We start from the raw sequence: 19541 nt of genomic DNA, 5'->3' as shown, positions 1-19541 counted from the left end.
CAGGAAATAGGGAAATCAACAAGAAATGGGGCAGGGCAGGTACCTCCTGAGGAGAAAACAGCCAGAGTTATGACTGTCCTGAAGCTGGAAAAAGCAAATAGAAGAAGAAATTATCACAATCTGGAGAGGGTAGCTAATCAGATGGGGCCATGGGTCAGGAGATGGAGCGTTTAGTGAGGTGACACCACTAATCAAGGCAGTGCTCTGGCAGAATGGGAGCCAGCAGTAAAACAAAAAACAAAAAACAAAACACAAAACAAAACAAAACAAAACAAAACAAAAAAAGCCAAACCAAAATTTAACTCTTTCTGATATCTTGCGAGCAGTCCCCACTGGTAAAACCAAGCCAGAATCCAAAGGACAAGGGAACCCATTAACATGGTCCATATAGATCAGCTCCAGGATACAGACAGGATAGAAAATGTGATTGAGAGGGTCTCGAGAGGCAGAATGAAGGTATCCATCACACTCCCCACTTAGACCTAGAATTTAGGGAAAATCACCTTTCAATCTGGAAATAGCATGGTCGGAGTTTTTCATCAGCAGAACTAGGAAACAATTTGTATGTTGAGGCATCTGTGGGGAATGGAACACATTAAACAAGACACTTGGACGTGTTATAAGGTAAGAGAAATATTTATTTAATTTTGCACAAGAACGAGCTTATACTGAACAAATCCAACCAAATAATATTAAGTGCAGTAAAACAAGGAAATAGGGATGACTTTTCCTGTTAGAAAATATTAAGTAACCATGCCGGTGTGTTATTTTATCATTACAATAACTTGTTTCAGATTTCTTTTCAGAGTGTATACTGTACATAACAGGTTATAGCTTCTTTGCTTTGCTTCTGAAAATATAATTCATTCACTGCCTTGCATTTTATTTTCAGCAGTGAGGAACCTAACTGATTCGTGAAGATTCTGATCTAGAGAAAAATTTTCTGCACCAGTGAAGCTAGAGGCTTTCAAAGCTCTGATGGGCTCAGGCTTTATATCCAGGGGTCATGATGTCATGGTGTGTATTCTACACCCATTCTTCTACCACGGTGATGTCAGACACAGTAGAAGCAGAATTCTGGTCTCGTTTTGCCCCAAGAATTTTCCTTTAGTGATTTTCTCAAGCTTCACAAATTTCATAATTGAATGTTCACTCAGCTATTAACAAAGCTGCACTTAGCTGCCCACAAATCATCCACTTTAAGTTTTAACGTTTTTTTTTTTTTTTTGGTCTTTTTAATGAAAGAACATTCTTTAAACAGAAATCTCCCGTGAGACAGTTAACTTCACAGTTCCTGAAGGCACTGTGGGTCCACTGAGCAACAGATGTGGCCATTCTAGAGAAGAAAAAAGGGGAAAGAAAAGGATGGTATAAGCTGGTAAGCCATTAGTAAATACTCACACTTACTGATTGGTGCACAGAAATCTAACCAGGCCTTGTTATTTAGGCACCCCTGCAATTTCAACAGCCCAGTTAATTCTCATGTCTCTACTTCTGCAGGACCAATTATGTCCAGTTATTTGTGGCAAATCATAGACTAGCTTTATTTACCACATGGCAACTTCTTGTTCTCTTAATTATTCATCCACAAAATATGTATTGACTTTATTGAGCCCTAGGTATACTGATGAATAAGCAGACATGGTCACTACCCTCAGAGGGCAGAGGTTAATTTGGGTGGGGGGCAGAAAACTAATAAACACCAAGTGAACATGTCAAAAATTGTGAAAGCTGCTAGAAAAGAAATAAACTAGGTGGTGTCAGGACTGGCTGGGGCACCTGGGTGGCTTACTCAGTTAAGCATCTGTCTTCCTCTTAGGTCATGATCTCAGGATCCTGGGATTGAGTCCCATAATGGGCTCCCTGCTCAGTGGGGAGTCTACTTCTCCCTTGGTCCCTCCCCCTGCTCCTGCTCTCCCTCTCTCTGTCATAAAAATAAATAAATAAAATCTTTAAATAATAATAAAAACTGGCTATTTAGATTGGTGGTCAGGGTAGACTCTGCAGATGTGATATTTAAACCAACACCACAAGGCAATGAGAGGGTCAGCCAAAAGCACAGTGAACAGAATGAGTAAAGGCTTTGAAGTGAAAATAGTTTCATTTATTTAAGAAGCTGAGAAAAGGTCTGGGTGAGAATTTTGAGTTGGTGAAGAAGACAGTGTAGAGATAAAGTAGTGTATTATACTTTATGACAAAATTAAAAGAGTCTGTTGTATAACACAAAAAGATTTTGATACTTTAGGGGCACCTGGGTGGCTCAGTGGGTTAAAGCCTCTGCCTTCGGCTCAGGTCATGATCCCAGGGTCCTGGGATCGAGCCCCACATTGGTATCTCTGCTCAGCAGGGAGCCTGCTTTCTCCTCTCTCTCTCTCTGCCTGCCTCTCTGCCTACTTGTGATCTCTGTCTATCAAATGAATAAATAAAATCTTTTAAAAAAAACGATTTTGATACTTTAAACTTCTTTGAAGTATACCAAATGAGGAGAAAACTAGTCCAATTCCAAGAAGAATATAATCAATTTAAGCCAATACTCTTCTGTTCTTAATTTTTATGAAGCAGAGTTCTTATTATGACAGCAAGAGAAATTCTCAACATCTCCAGGATCTCTTGTGGCATATTAAAGCTTTGTCATCACGCTCAAAGACAGGTTTTCTAACCATAACCATTACATCATCTTTCCCAGTCCAGGGACATGCTGATATAAGGATGTATCAGTTCCTGAGAGTATCAGTTCCTCAAGGAGAAAGTGAGGGAATTTCTGGAGCTTTCTACCAGTAAGTATGTGAAGCCAGCATTAGATTCCTATAGGTGGAAAAATCATTACTATGGTTCCCATGAGTATGTTTTAGAAAGGGACTGTGTATTTTCCAAATCTTCCAGGTATGTTTTTCTTATTCCATATCCATATTTTCTGTAACAATTAGATGCTGTATAAATCATATACCATTGGAAACTCCTCAATTAGGGAAACACAGTTCATACAAGAACAAAAATATCCTACTGGAGATCGTTTTAGTAATGGCATGGTTGCTTACATAAAACTAACCTTCCCACAGATAACTATAAAGGGTCTGGACAAAATAGAAAAAAATAACTATTTGAAAGCAATAGATAGTGACCAAAAGATAGTCAGACGCTAGAAAGGTTTCAATTTGTAAAAGGGAAATGTGTTGTGTGAGATTTATTTTTACTTGGCATTTCCCCTTAGGGCACTCTGTAGTCAGTGCAGCTTAGGCTAACTATAACTCAGGCAGAAAGACACAATCTGATAGGCCTCAGAAATCAGAGGACAACTTTTAGAGCTGCCAGGGTAGCTGTAAATTCAGAGGGAAATATCTAGAAAGGAGGGAGTGAATCAGCATATAAAGTCCCCTCAAATCCTTGGCTGGTCTTTGAATTAGAGGAGACTAAAGAGATAATGAGTTATAGCTTGAAGGTTGAAAGATTTGGGCAGAGATTTCAAATGCTGCTTACTGTGGGTAGCAGTGTTTAAAATCTGTGTCCCTCCAAGTTAAGAAGGATTGTTTAAAAAAAAACAAAATCAGGCTTTTCAGTGAAAGCTTAAAAGGGTCATGATTAGGAGTAAAACAATGTCTCAAGATTAAGAGACTCACCCTAGAACTAAGGGTAAATCTGGAATATACCCACTTAACCAGAGTAAAAGGAAGTTTTCTTAAGTGCAAGGTGATAGGCCAGTAATTTGCAACCTGCTAGAATAAACACAGTCTTCAGAAGAAGCTAACAGAACATAGGATCTATGTCATATATCATCCATAGTATCTGATAAACCATAAAAAAGTATTAGATATCACAAAAAAAGCAAGAAAATGTGACTCCTAGTCAAGAGAAAAAGTAGTGAATAGAAATGACTCAAAGATAATCCAGATGGAATAATTAGCAGACAAGAACTGGAAAGTATCCATTTTAAATATGTTTGAAGTTAAAAAAAAAAAAGGTAGATCTCAGGAAATAAATAAAACTATAAATAGAATTAAGTGGAAATTTTGGAATGAAAATTTGCAGTATTTGAAATGAAAAACTCATTGGATTGGTTTAACAGCAGATTAGACATGGCAGAAGGAACAGTCAGCAAACTTATAACAAAAAATAGAAATTATCAAATCCAAAACAACAAGAAAAAAGACTGATATAAAAATTGAGCTTCAGTGACCTTCAGGATAGTATTAAGACATATAACATATGAGTACTCATAGTCCCAGAAGAATAGGTGGGAGAAATTCCAGAGAAAATATTTGAAGAAACCATGGTCAAAATTTTCTCAAATTTCTTGGGTAACAAAACAAAACAAAACAAAACCACCCCCCCCCAGCTTACATACTTAAAAAGCCCAGCAAATACCTAAGAATAAAGTCACACAAAATATCACATCTTAGTGTATCACAGCCAAACTTCTAAAAATAAAAAATAGAGAATTGTAAAAGGAAACAGAGTGGGGAAGAGACATATTTTCTACTTAGGAACAAAAATACAAATGATAGCTGAATCCTCATCAGAAATGATGGAGGCCTTCATATCTTAAGAGCATACCAAGGGATCAGCGCTCTATTTTCAGGTTTAGTCTTCCTTATTAAACAATTTGATTTTGAAAGAACTGTAAATATAGAAGTGATAACAGATCATTTTAGACACTCAGGCACACTTTTGTTTGCATATCTTATAGATCTTTCAAAATCAAATGTCAGAAATGGAAACCTAAAATGGCATTCTGGGGTGCCTGGGTGGCTCAGTGGGTTAAAGCCTCTGCTTTCGGCTCAGGTCATGATCCCGGGGTTCTGGGATCAAGCCCCACATCGAGCTTTCTGCTCAGCAGGGAGCGTGCTTCCTCCCCTCTCTCTGCCTGCCTCTCTGCCTACCTGTGATCTCTGTCTGTCAAATAAATAAATAAAAATCTTAAAAAATAAAATAAAATAAAATGGCATTCTGCTTTCAACTAATGATCCTACAAAAAAAAAAAAAAAAGAAAAGAAATGATGGAGGCATGAAAACAATAGAGAATCATCCTCAAAGTCCTGGGAACAAATCTGTGAATGCAGAATGCTATATTTAATAAAGGCATCCTTTAAAAATAAAGATAATTTCAGATAAATTGAAGTTGAGATATCTGTTAACCAATGGATCTATAATATGGAAAGTGCTAAGGAAGTTAAAGCTGAAGGGAAGTGACACCAGATGGAGTCTCAAATATGTGAGAAGAAATGAACATTAGAAATGGTGAATATATGGGTAAATTTGAAATATAGTATTTCTTCTTCCTTTAACTTCCTTAAGAGATATTTCGCTTATTAAAGCAAAAAATAATAACAAGGAATTTTAGGGTGTATAGCTTACATAGTTATAAAATATCTGATTATTATAGCTCAAAAGCTAAGGGGGATGGAATTCTATTATGCTGAAGTTCTTATTATTTATGTGAAGTAGTTTAATATTAAATCTTATTATACTATAATAAATTAATGCTATATATTGTAATCTCTAGATCAGCAACTAAAATAATAATATAAAAGGTTATAGTTAAAAATCCAGAAGAAAATTAAATTTAAATAATACAGAAAGTTAATTAAAAAAAGGAGGAAGAAATGGAAGAATAGGAATATGAAAAATAGGACAAAAACAAAACGAATGGCAAAATGGTAGCCCTATATCTACCAATGCCAAAAAATTACATTAAATATAAACAGACTACACACTTCAATTAAAAGACAGATTGTCATACTGTATAACAAAATAAGAACGGAGTATATACATTATCTATAAAACGTGCAGTTTAAATATAAAACCATAGATGGGTTGAAAGTAGATGGATCAAAACAAAATGAGTATCTGGAAAAACTTGACTTCAAGTCTAGAAGCCTTGTTAGACAAAAGGAGAGCATTACATAATGATAAAATGGTTAATTTACCAGAAGACATGAAAGAGTATGTCCTGGTGATTCCAGTTATATGAAATTTTAAAAAGGCAAAATAAGTCTACTACAATGAAATCAAATTGAAGTTTACTATGGTAAGTCGGTATTGCCTGGAAGGGGGAAAAAAAAGATACTCATTTGGGTGTTGGAAATAGTGTATATTTTGATTTATAAGACCCATCAAATTTTATATATATACATTCATATAAATGTATATACATATGAAATAACTATTCATTTTACTATAGTTGATATTACCTTGATAAAAACTAAAATAAAAGGTGTTCCACTGAAACTTAGTCTGATTATTAGGAATAGTAACAATCTACTATTATAATGAATTATAAAAAGTAGTTATTTTTACATAGTACAAAGTAAGTTTCCTTAACATCCTGTTATCTCTGGCTATATTTATTCTATATTTTAAAATTTTTTTAAAAAAGTCATTGTCACTATTTTTGTGCTAAACTCAAATCAAGATTAGAAGACAGCTGGCTTTTAATTTTCAGTTAATATACTTATATATAATACAAGTATAATATATTTTAAAGTTATTTATGTTATTAATGTTATGTTATTTAATGTTATTTATGTAAATTTAGTTTTTATTCATTTATTAATCATTAACTGTATATTAATCTGCTTACAAATTATATAGATTATAAGTAGATGTATATATAATTAATATATGTTTAAACATCCCACTACCATCAGTATTTTAGTATGTCTTTATAGAATTCTTTTTCATACTGTTTTATTGTCAACTTTTTTTCCAATTAAAGTATATATGTGATTACATATTGTATTTTTAGCTTAGGTTTTATTTTAAGCCATTTTTTTCAATGGCTGAATAATATATAATTATATATGTTACATAATTATAGTATAATATATATTGCATCATAAAGAGTTACTAGAACTTTTTGAACTGTTTTTCTATTTTTGGGTACCTTGGTTTCTTCCTTGATTTTTTTTTTAAATATTTTATTTAATTATTTGACAGACAGAGATCACAAGTAGGCAGAGAGGCAGGCAGAGAGAGAAGGGGAAGCAGGCTCCCTGCTGAGCAGAGAGCCCGATGCGGGGCTCGATCCCAGGACTCTGGGATCATGACCTGAGCTGAAGGCAGAGGCTTTAACCCACTGAGCCACCTAGGCACCCATCTTCCTTGATTTTATATGACAAATAATAAGGAGGTGAATATTGTCATGCATATAGCACCTTCCCCTTCCATATTTTAGAATATTTCTTTAGGTTATATTCTCAGACCTGGGATTAATAGGACAAAAGATGTTTGAGCTGGGATGGGGAGTAGCAAAGAGGTGTATTGTGGCATGCTGACATGTGTTTTTCAAGGTCACTAACGATTCATAAAAGTTACAGTTCCAATACATCTCTGTCAGCATCAGAAATTATTGAGTTTTTTTTTTTACTAAAGCATGTGAAAATAATAATTCATTATGTTAGTTTACCTTAGAGTTTTAATTATTGAAAGGCTGAATAATTTCTTTTTTAATAGCTGCATTTTTTTAGTGAATTGTTCATTTATTCTTTGCTGATTTCTTTTTGGGAGAAATCATGATTTTCTTGTTAACTTTTATAAGTTTTTAATTTAACAAAAAAATCTTCTGGAAGAATATTTTTCCAGTTTCTTTTTTTTTTTTTAAACATTTTTATTTATTTGAGAGAAGAGAGAGACAGTAAGAGAGAGCATGAGCGAGGAGAAGGTCAGAGGGAGAAGCAGACTCCCCGTGGAGCTGGGAGCCTGATGCGGGACTCGATCCCGGGACTCCAGGATCATGACCTGAGCTGAAGGCAGTCGCTTAACCAACTGAGCCACCCAGGCGCCCCTTTTTCCAGTTTCTAATTGTGACTTCTTGTTTCACAAATTTTATCTATAGAAACTCTAAATTTTCTGAGGTATTCTTTATCACTTTTAAATTAGAAAAGACATCTACCTTCCAGAATGTTAATTAACATTTGATTATATCTTCTTTTTATTCTTAGTATCTAACATTTCTTCCATGTAGAATTTATTTTGATGTATGATAGCATATAAAATTACTTCCTTCAAACTGCTGTCCAGCCATCCCAATATATATAGAATAATCCTTTCTTCCTTTATTGATAAGAAAATCTCTCCCAATCATACATGAAAGTCTTCATTTTAATGTCTTCATTGGTGGGGCATTTGTTTCCATACATAGATCTAGTTATCTATTCTAATATTAATATTAGTACAGAAGTTGGCTTTCAAAACTTTAAGTCTGCTGTTTCTGATAAATGAAGGTAAAGTTCAGGAAGTTAGGAGCTTCATCCTTAAAACTCTAATTTTCTTTATACCTCAATTATTTCAGTATTACATCTAGAGTCTCCCCAGGAATTAGAAGTAGCCCCCTGGTTTCCAATTTCCAAATGGTCTGTTTGGTAATTACTTATTAAAGGAAATTACCTTCTAATCCCGCCTCCCTTCATAGTCATTTCTCAACTGGGCACATCCCTAGTTATTGTTTGGAGCTCAAAGCACAACTGCCTAAAAGCACTCTGACCAGTCAAAGGATTCAAGGTTTCTCTTAAATTTAGTAATTCATTTTTGACTCAAGAGTTTAACCTCTTGGGCACCTGGGTGGCTCAATGGGTTAAAGCCTCTGCCTTTGGCTCAGGTCATGATCTCAGGGTCCTGGGATCGAGCCCTGCATTGGGCTCTCTGCTCAGCAGGGAGCCTGCTTCCCCTCTCTCTTTCTGCCTGCTGCTCTGCCTACTTGTGATCTCTCTCTGTCAAATAAATAAATAAAATCTTAAAAAAAAAAAAAAAGAGTTTAACCTCTTAATGGAGGAATTTTTTTTTTAACCTAAGCAAATTAAATCTGAAGGCATCCTTAAAAAGACATCTTTAATGCCCCCCCCCAGCTAATTCCTAATTCCTCAGATCTTATCTTCAAGTCATTTGCTCAGGAGATAACTGGTGCCCATGTTGTATGGTCTTTTAGCATAGTGCTCCTTTCCTTCAGAGCATCCATCACAGTTTAAAATGTTGTCTTTATCTATTTATGACTTGACTAATATCTACTTACTCTATTATCAATAATAAGAATAGTCATTACTGAGTGTTTACTCTGAATGTGCATGAAATGTGTAAGAACTTTTTTATGGATCTTCTCACTTTATTCTTATAGCAATCCTCTCATGTAGGTTCTAAAATTATTCCTAGGTAGTTACTATTTTTATTCTTTTTTATTTTTTTTCCAGGGGAGCAAACTGAGCCACAGAGAGATTTGTGACCATCCCTTGAGAGATCACATTGCTAGTATGGCCAACCAGGCTTTGTTTGAATCCAGGTGGCCTGATTTTAGTTACTGCATTCTTCACTTCTAGACCAATGCTGTCCAGCAGAACATTCTGTGATAAGAGAAATGTTGTGGGGTGTGTGTGTGTGTGTGTCTGTGTTTAAGATTTTATCTATTTATTTGACAGAGAAAGAGAGAACAGAAAGAGAGGCAGAGGGAGAGGGGAGAAGCAAACTCCCCACTAAGCAGGGAGCCCAATGTGGCGCTCCATCCCAGGACCCTGAGATTATGACCTGAGCCCAAGGCAGAGGCCTAACCTACTAAGACACCTAGGCACTGCAAAAGAAATGTTCTTTTTAGGTTTTTATGTTCTGTCTAATATGATAGCCACATGTAGCTAGTGAGCAATTAAAATGTGGCCAGGGTGACTGAGAAATTGAAGTTTTAATTTTATTTAATTTTAATTAATTTAAATAGCCATATATGGCTACTGACTACCATATTGGACAGCATAGCTCAAGATAATATGGTATTAGGTAATAATTTCCAGGAATAGTTCCATCTGTTTTGCTTATCATTACACTCCTGGTACCAGCATAATACCCAGCACAATGTATTTATTGACTAGAATGAATAATTCATAGGAAAGTAGGACAGGTAAAAAGTAAACAGTGTAAAAAGTAAAAATGGTGATCTGAAAGTGCCAAATTGTGGAAAATGCTCAGCTCCAATGCAATATCTGTAGCCTGTTGCATCCATTTTATTTTTAAAATAACACAAAATAAAATGTGTATTGGGTTAAATTTGGTAAAATAGCACATGTTTTTATAACTCATATTTAATAAGAACGGAAAAGGGAAACAGCATCAAACAGTAACTTCTGAGAATCAGCATTTATCTGACAAAAAATGAATTTAATTCTAAAATACACTTTCTGGAATATATTCATTCCTATCATGAGGCAAAAAACCTTATTTGTTTATAAGGCTGGAAATGACAAACGTATTTATGCTCTTCACCCCAGAAAACTCTCATGTTTTTCTATTACTGAATGGATATTTTTTACTGGAAATATCTGTGTGAGCCATATTTGTGTGTTCTTCATCCTATCACCTGCTTTATATTTTTGCTGTCGCTTCTCAGAACAATAATCTTAGTTGGATTAAGAGTGTATATGGGGTGCCTGGCTGACTCAGTTGGTGGATCATGTGACTCTTGATCTCCAGGTTGTGAGTTCGAGCTGAATTTTGGGTCTAGAGATTACTTATAAAATATTTTTTTTTAAAAAGAATGTAAAGGGACTTAACTTTAGTTGGTAATTAATTGTCAGAAAGTATTTCCCTGTTGGTCATTAATGCTGAAGTTTCTGGATATACACTGCTAGGTGTACTCATATTAAATGTGTATTAAAGCAATACTGCATATAGATCAGTCACTTTTAGTAGTAGTAGTAGTAGTAGTAGCAGTAGTAGTAGTAACTTTCAAATTTGCTAATGCACTTTCAGGAAACGCATGAAATGTTCACTCAAAAAGCTTTGCTTGACAAAAATTACATTGAAAGAGACAGAAATTTTGGTTTGAAATAGATAATAGTTTCTCAAAGCTTAAAGCATTTTATATTTCTTTGTCCTGTTACATCAAGCCACTCTAGTAAGAATCTGTGTTAAGTGAATCTGAATTAAATTGTTCTTAAAACAAAAATTAATGGAATTGTGTACGTTAAAAAAAAGCAGTGCTATGTTGGAAAAAAATCTGAATCTTTGCTTTCCTATGTTGTTGTTATTAAGCCTTCAGATTATTTAGTTAGTTTTAGTGTTGATTCAAAAATTATGACTATGAAATACAGTGACCACTGAATCAACATTGGTAGGAACAATAATCAAATAGAATGCTTTCAACTTTGCCAGTATCATGAACTCTGTATACTGCCTACATTATCTATATTTTTGTTCTCATTGAAGTAAAAGGTACATGCTCTATTTTCCTATGAGAATAAGAAGAAAAATCTTTATAATGATTTTTCTCCAACTGTAGGAATAAAATAAACAACAGATCTTAAATTTTTCAACCCAATGTAACTGGCCACAACAAACCAAGAAATATGCCCATTTTTTCCATATTGATTTTCACTTTGGAAAATGTAATATATTTACTTTGTCGATATATCTTACAGACCTCATAAAAGGACCAGATAAAAATCAATAAAATAATATTGTCTTCCATCATGAAAAAAGAAACATGAAGTTTGTATTGTAGATTTTTTAAAAAAGATGTGTACAGTCAGATACTCTAGGACAATTTAAGTAGGTTCTTTCTGTTCTGGTGACATAAATAACTGATCATTCTGGTTTCTGATCATGCACTTCCTTCTCTCTGAATCTGCTTTGAGGATGCACAGGGCAGTTAGACTTGGCACTAATAAAGCTGAGTGGCCCTCCTCCCACCTCTGTTTCAACAATAAATATGAAAAAAAAAAAAAAAATGCTTTCCATTGGCCAGGATAAACACATTAATATCGATGAGCCCTGGGTACAACTGGCCAAGATCTCCCTACTTGGATTTAATAGGCTTTACCTTGCACTGGCAGAGAGTACACTCGGTGCCATGTTTGATCCAAGAGGACCCAGTGAAGCGAACCACATTCATCTCATCCAGGCAAGTTTTGGTGATGTCGTTACGAATGGTGTCAGCCTGGCAAGGGTCAGTGACACAGCGCCGGCAGCACTCATTCTCTGGGAGGACACTGAATTCACATTCCACCTCTGGGCAAGGCAGAGGCCAACAGTCAACTTCCCCTTGCTGTAAGAAAAGCAGATGCACCAGGGCAGGGAGAGAGGAAGGGAGGGTATGGAGGGAGGAGTGGGGTGGAGGGGGGAGCACAGTGTTTACTGAATACTCAGTTTATTTGATGGATATTTATTCTCACACCTTCAAAGCCATGAGTCTTGCAGGGAACTTACAAAAGGCCTATCAAAGTGCTGAGGTCCTACTTCAGTTGGATTTTAAGAGTGTTCAAAGATTAAACAAGAATAACAATGAACAAAATCAGAACCCTTTCCCTTAAAACAATCAAATTTGCATTCTCCTATCTTTTCCCTGACAGAGAAGAATCATTTACTATGGAAGAAGGTTTTGCTTAGATTTTTGCGTATTAGGTGCTTTTTTCATTCTTTTGATCCCCCCCACCTTCTCATTTATTGCCTTCTGTGTAAAGAAACTTTTGTCCATTTACAAGAAAATCAACTGAAATATGAAGGGAATTTGACAGGTTTTCTCTGTTCATTTATATGTTTCTCAGGTTAGGGATTTTGGAGAAAAAAACAACTAGGAACTGATTTCAGGCTTCTTTATTCCACATGGGAAAATTGTGTGAATTGGATCTTTTTAAAATTTAGCTCCCACCTGTTTCCTATTTTCTTCATAATTCTGAATCTCATGGTCTTGGAGATGAAAGCAGCCTTCAGGCACAGAAACTGACCTTGTTCTTTCAATTGATTTTTGGGTTTAAAGTATAAAAAGGAAGCAACAAAAAAGCATTGCCTTAAAAATATCCTCACACAAATAGAAAGGAAACTAGCCATGACTTTAGAAGTAGCATCTGTGAAACTTTCTTCTATAAAGACACATAGACCAATTTTCCTTTTCATTTACACTACTCAAAAGAAAACAGGAAGTTTGGTCAAACGAAAAAAGATGGATGTTTTCCTGATCAAGTCTTCATTTTCTTTTTTCCAGTAGAAGTTTTGTAAATACACACATTCAACTCTAATATTCTAATAGGTATTTGTTGCAAATCCATATCATGTGTGAAACAGGTGCCCATTAGAATAGTGTTAATGTTAAAATATTTAGAAGGAAAAAAAGTATGTGTTTTTTCTTTTTTCTTTTTTTTAAGTCTGAGCATGACTGGTAGAAATGGATTAACAGAAGTTCTACTTGGACAAAAAATTTACAATTTTCATGAATGCTGCTGTTCTGCTTGTAACGGTCTGTGAGTAAACCTAAGCTGAATGGGACTGGGGATGTCAGGAGAGTCTTTTCTTCTTGACTCTGGAAAGACGTACATGACATACCGTCCAACATTTACTCCAGGATGTGCCTTCACGGGTCCTGACTGCATGCCTGGCATCTTGTCATCCTAACTGGGTTCACTTTTTGTAACTGCCAGCACTATGGCGAGGTAGGTGCTGAGAACTGGCAGATGTGGGAGGGCAAGACTGTCCCCTCATTCTGGGCCGGAACTGCCCCTGTACTTCCTGTAGCTAAACTTACCAAGCAGCGGCACTGTTGGCAGTTCTGGACCCAGGTGTCACCACTATTATATAAGGTTTCTCCATTTTGATGGAGGCACTGACTGCTAAGCCTTGGGTCACATTCAGGGCAGCAAAAAAGATCAACCGTGGGATTCTCACAGTCACACACCATCCGACGACACATTACGAATCCATTCTGTATAAGAAAGAAGAAAGCAGTTACCAAAAGCCTCCATTTCTCAATGTAATAGATTTAAAATTAGTTACATTTTGTAGCTAACACACAGAAATTACCCAAGCTAGAGAACTTCCAATTTTCTTTCCAAACACTGCTTGACCAGCAAATTTTCAGAAATGACCCACATGAAATAACCACTACGCAGTCCTTATGTGTATATGAGTGTAGATAATGCACATGTAAATATACATGTACTTGTTTATTAGTGTAGTAATTAGATTACTACCTAAATTTTGCTTTGTGTGAGGGCATGTGTGTTTGTATTTAGTAGTTAGTCAACAAGCTTTACCTATTGTTAAATTCATGGAGTAAATTAGACCTTAAGTTTGTATACAAACTGTTATCAATTTCTTTCATAATAATTGAGTCTTTCATACAGAGTGTTTTTTATCTAACTATAATTTAAGTCACTCTTATCGACGGGGTAAATAAAGTGGAACACCCCTTTAAAACTGAAACCCAGTCTAAATAGATTATTTTCACTCATAGGCCAAAGTATGTCCATTCTGGTTTCATTTGTACATTCATTCAAATATGATATTGCTCCTCTGGAAGCACTAGCATAGTTAGTGATAAAGTTTTATCAACATGTGCAGATAAACACATTGTGGCATTTCCATAGGATGGATACTATTCAGCAATAAAAGGAAATATTTTATATTATAAAATAATATAAATGAATGTTGAAAACAATGCTGGGAGAAAGAAGTCAGACAAAAAAAGTTATGTACTATATGTACTACCTACTATAGAAGGCTCTAGAAAATACAAATCTAACCTACAGTGAACCAAATCAGTGTATCCTTCAAGCTGACGGTATGGGACTAAGAAAGGACAGAGACAACATTATGAGCAGATGAAAATGTCCTTTTGTGCTAACTGTGATAGTGGTTAAGTAGATGCATGCATTTGTCTAAGCTCATCAAGCTGTACATTTTAAACATATGCAAATTACATCCCAACAAAAATGATTAAAGTGTTTTATTTATACCGACCTGACATGAACACACAGAGCAGCGGTCATTCTCCAACACCCAAATCTGACCATTGTGTTTAATTTTTCCATCATGGATGCAGTCCCCTGTGCAGTTCTTTCCGTGAGGACATCGGCAATCATAGCCACCATCCAAGTTAAAGCAAATGGTATCATTGGCACAGCTGTGCCTCCCAGTCCCACACTCATCGATATCTACAGCCAAGAAAAGGCAGCAGGCAATGTGCTTAGAATCTGCTAGGTTTCAAACAGCTGCTATCAGGCACGTTGTCTCTAACACAAAGCATTCAACTGTAAATTAATTCTCATCTTACTGGCATGCATTTCCTATTAAATGCTGACTAAAGCAATGTTAATGATCTAGGGATTTCATAGGAAAACATTATCATGCTTGACTTCTAACACCAGATAACCTTGGCTAGATTCTCAAGTTTTATATCTCTGTAAATACCATCAGGCTTTATGGAACACTTATATTTTTTGAAAGTAAGAACAGAACTCAATTTATCAAACAAAAAGCAGTAGCAGTTGACATTCTTAAAGTGCCTATCAGTTTGTATTCAGAAAACCATTCTCAGTGTTTACCCCAAATCCTTTCTCGGTGGTAGATGAAGTGGCATGGTGCGGTCAAGGCATTTTACTCAGCTTCAAGCACCCACCTGTCACCCCCACGTAAGCCCAGGTGTTTGGCCCAGGTGAGGGCATTCTTTACATACAGTCAGGCATTTCATACTGTCCTCACAGACTGCTCCCCCACCCACAGAGGGCAACTGACCACCAGCAATTACCATCCCTCTCACAAATCAGCTCCCAGTTATTAAGTTTTCCATTTCAGATGATTGTTTTGGCTCCTGCCTCACTCAACTGGCAATGACCCATTCCTCACCTGACCTCAACTATTCCAATGGCCATCACAGCCTAAAGCATTTTCATACAGATGAAAAGCAAACATATCTTGACCCAAAGATCAGGTCCATTAGAAGAGATGTGATTCACTTTATTTATCCCCATAACTTAAAGATCACAAGCCAAAATACATTTCAGGGATATTGTATGAGTGGCAGTAAGCAGTTATTTCTTACTTCATCTGTTTCCTCTGAGTAAAGGTCAAGAAAGAAAGAATTAAATCACAGCAGAAGAAGTGGGTTAGAGAGAAGATGGAATGGATAGCTTTTAACCAGGGGAACTGTGTACTGCTTTTCTTAGAAAATTTTAAAAGATAGACTTTAGTGGATACCTGTCTTAAATGGTTTGGTTTCAACATTATTGAAGATGTGGCCTAGGCAATGTTATATTTTAGCCATATTTAAATTATTAAATATTAAGTTCTGTCATATATGCATTCCTTAAAATAAGCCACATGATACATTTCTATTTGCCTTGAGTTTGATCAATTCCACCTCAACAAAACCAATGAATTGAAACAATGGCTGAAAAGATTCTTGTTAAACTACAGTGAATACATTATTATAGCCTGATTTGTCAAGGATAATACAGTTTATAATTATAGAGTATGATCAAAAGCAGAACTGTTAGCCAGCATGATAATATATTTCACATTTTTTAAAAGTACATTGATATATATATATATGTGTGTGTGTGTATATATATATATATACATATATAATAAAACCATTATATATAAATAGGTATTTTTTTTCGGATCCAAGAAATTTGGCTGATGCTATTTAGAGAAAGAACAAGAAGTGAAATTCTATTTAACTTTATAAAATAGCTCTATATTTGGTTTATTCAGAATAATAAGGTATATTTGATGACTTGATCTTCATTTCCTATTAAATATTCTTACAATTAGGAACTATAATACACAGGAAAAACATTAACCATAGTTATTTGGTCTCTTTGCCCACAAACTGTACAAATATTTCTTACTACATAACCCTTTAAATATCCATTGTATGAATACTATTCCATTAATGGCAATGACTGGATTTTTACAATCATTTCATTTTGCTTGACATTTAAAATAAAAGCTCTGCTGTCAGGTAATGCATTTTTTTCTTAAAGGCAGAGATAATCCTTGGATCTGCTCCAGAAGACAAAGGTGTCCAGCCACAAAAAGAACATGTGCTCTGAAATAAACACGTTTACGATAAAGAATTAGAGTAATAAGTTACTTACAACATCAGTTGATATGTACTTGTCATACCTGGAGAAATGCATAGGCGGAAAATCATTATGAACCAGTGATTATCTTTTGCTATACAATGGGAGTTGAATTAATTTGAATTCATCTCCCCCTGATCCCCTGCTTGTTATCTACACTGGTTTCCCAATGCAGAGACTACTCTCGATTGAATGGTAGTACAGAGTTTTGGAACTCATTGTTACACAGAGTTTTCTTATAAGGTAAAATTCCTAAATTAAATGTACACAAGAGGTGTATATTGTGCTTTGAAAAACCTACAATGATATATAAAAATTTCAACTTTAAAAATACTGATAACTCCTTTAGTGAGTTATTGAAGAAATAATGTTAAATCCAAGTCTCATTTCAGATCTAACTTGATCTAACAGCAGCATTTGATATAGTTCATTTTCCCTCCCTAATAAATTTTCTTGCTTCCTATCACACTGGTAGCTCTTTCTGGATCTTCCTCTTGCCCACATATACATTCTAGTGGCAATTAAACTATGAATAAGATTTGGCCAAGCAAGAGAAGGAAAGGGTGGTCTAGGTAGAGGTACAGGTGTACTTGAAAACCCAAAGTTTAGAGTCAGCAAGATGTGTTAGAGGGAATGAGTTAAATGTGTAGGAGGAAGAGAGTAGACAGACAGTGAGTTGAAGAGGTACTCAGGGCCCAAGTAAAAGTTGTAAGAACTCTGAACTTCAGGGGCACCTGGCTGGTACAGTCAGTTAAACGTTTGACTCTTGGTTTCAGGTCAGGTCAGGATCTCATGGGTCATGAGACTGGGCCTCACACTGGGCTCCACACTCAGTGTAGAGTCTGCTTGAGTTTCTCTCTCCCTCACCCTCTGCTCCTCCCCTGCATTTTCTCTCTCTCACATAAATAAATCTTAAAAAAAAAAAAAAAAAAAGAAAGAAAAAGAAATCTGAACTTCATCATAAAGACAATAAAATGTCATTTTAGGGAACTGCAAAAAAAAAAATCAGATTTTTTAAAAGAAAGATTCCTTTTACTTCATTTTGGAAAAAGGATTTCAGTGGATTAAAATTTACAGCCATGAGATTAATTAATAGGTTGTTTCAGTAGTCTAGGCAAGCAATGGTCATATAATAAAAGCAAATACTTATTACTGGTTTGTGTGTGCCAGATTCTAAGTGCTTTCACATAATCATTCATTTAATCCTCACAACAACTGAAGGATACAGTTATTCTCCCAATTTTATATCAGGAAGTTGAAGCGTAGAAATGTTGCGTAACTCTCCCTAGGTCTAGTAAGGTATAGAGCCCAAGTGAGAATCCAAGTAGTCAGGCTTCAAGTCTGTGCTTTTAAGTACAGTGCTGAACTGACCATTAGCAGTGAAGAGATGAAGAGAAAGAAACAAACAGGAGAGAATCTTCCAAAAATAGAAAAAAATCATTAAATAAATAAAGCAACTTAGTGATCTGTTAGCTTTGAAGATTAGGGAGAGGAGGTGGTCCTGAATAATGTTTAGATTTCTAGCTTGGAAATATTTGGCTGATCCTATTTAAAGAAAGAAGAGCAAGACTTCGCTGTGGAGTGAAAGGGATGGCGGGATGAAGAAAGGCACAAATTAGTTTAGGACATGTCGAATTATGCTTTCTTCCGGGCTTCCAAGTAGAGCTGTCCAGCAAATAGTTGAATATATGGGTCTGGAGTTCAGAAAACAGAACTGGGCCCAAATATGGATTTGGTGAAGATATATTTTCATCATTTCCTTTCTCAAAAATGGTCCTTTGGAGTCAAGTTCAAACTTCTTAGAAAGGCATTTAAAGCTACTTCTTTTGCTTATCTCTCTTTCCCTTTCTCAACTTGCCAATAATCACAGCATACTTGAAGTCCTCATACAAATGCTAGACAATCAAGCCTTTCTTGTGCCCAAGCAGGAAATCATTTCTTCTTCTGTTTCCTAACAGCTCTACATTTATATTTTTCTCAAGTATTTATTATTTTCAGCCTTATAGCTTTCTCCTCTATTAAGAAAGTCCCTATATCTTGTATGACAGTTATGGTACATATTCCATCTCTTCCGCAGGCTGCGAGCAGAGACCACACCTCCTTTATGTTTCTGTGCAGCAGATTCCTGGCAAATACCTGAAGGTACCTGTGCATGGATTCAGTAACTGCTTGTTGAGGTAAGCTGGATTCATTTCATTTTTGTCCTTCTTCTTGATTTAGGTCAAGAATTTACAATATTTGGCTTGAGCATCATACTAGATGCCATCCTATAAACACTGTTTCTTTTTTGGTCTTACAAGCTCAAAAGCCTCACCACGCATAGAAATAATCCAGAAATTAAAGCAATGGAGGGGTGAGAGAGTGGGCATGTAAATAAAATATTCTTTTTTTTTTTTAAAGATTTTTATTTATTTATTTGACAGAGAGAAATCACAAGCAAGCAGAGAGGCAGGCAGAGAGAGAGAGGAGGAAGCAGGCTCCCTGCTGAGCGGAAAGCCCAATGTGGGGCTCGAACCCAGGACCTGGGATCATGACCTGAGCCGAAGGCAGCGGCTTAACCCACTGAGCCACCCAGGCGCCCCAATAAAATATTCTTATGTAAAAAAATACTGGGCTTTATTCTCCGAGAGAGACATATCTCCAGGCATAGTACAAATGATGACATGGAAAAGGAAAATGGTACTCAGGCACATTATCTGGGAATTGAATATC

The 19541-nt window shown here is 35.7% G+C and overlaps 1 protein-coding gene across 7 annotated transcripts in view; it reads right to left on the bottom strand.

Annotated features, from left to right (window-relative positions):
• Positions 1 to 620: 620 nt before the first annotated feature.
• The window catches only part of NELL2 (neural EGFL like 2), a 405295-nt gene continuing 386374 nt past the window's right edge, over positions 621 to 19541 (bottom strand). For all 7 annotated transcript variants that reach the window (XM_047742250.1, XM_047742251.1, XM_047742252.1 and 4 more), the window contains 4 exons: positions 14704 to 14897; positions 13490 to 13666; positions 11792 to 12016; positions 621 to 1336 (listed from right to left, as the gene is read on the bottom strand). In XM_047742250.1, coding sequence (XP_047598206.1) covers positions 1286 to 1336; positions 11792 to 12016; positions 13490 to 13666; positions 14704 to 14897 — 647 coding nt within the window. In that variant the 3' untranslated portion in view covers positions 621 to 1285. The remainder of the gene's footprint in view (positions 1337 to 11791; positions 12017 to 13489; positions 13667 to 14703; positions 14898 to 19541) is intronic.

Source organism: Lutra lutra, chromosome 8 (assembly GCF_902655055.1).
Source record: "Lutra lutra chromosome 8, mLutLut1.2, whole genome shotgun sequence".
In the NCBI taxonomy this organism is placed as follows: Eukaryota; Metazoa; Chordata; class Mammalia; order Carnivora; family Mustelidae; genus Lutra; species Lutra lutra.
Note: the sequence above shows the minus strand (reverse complement) of the source record. Positions and strands in the feature narration are given on the sequence as shown.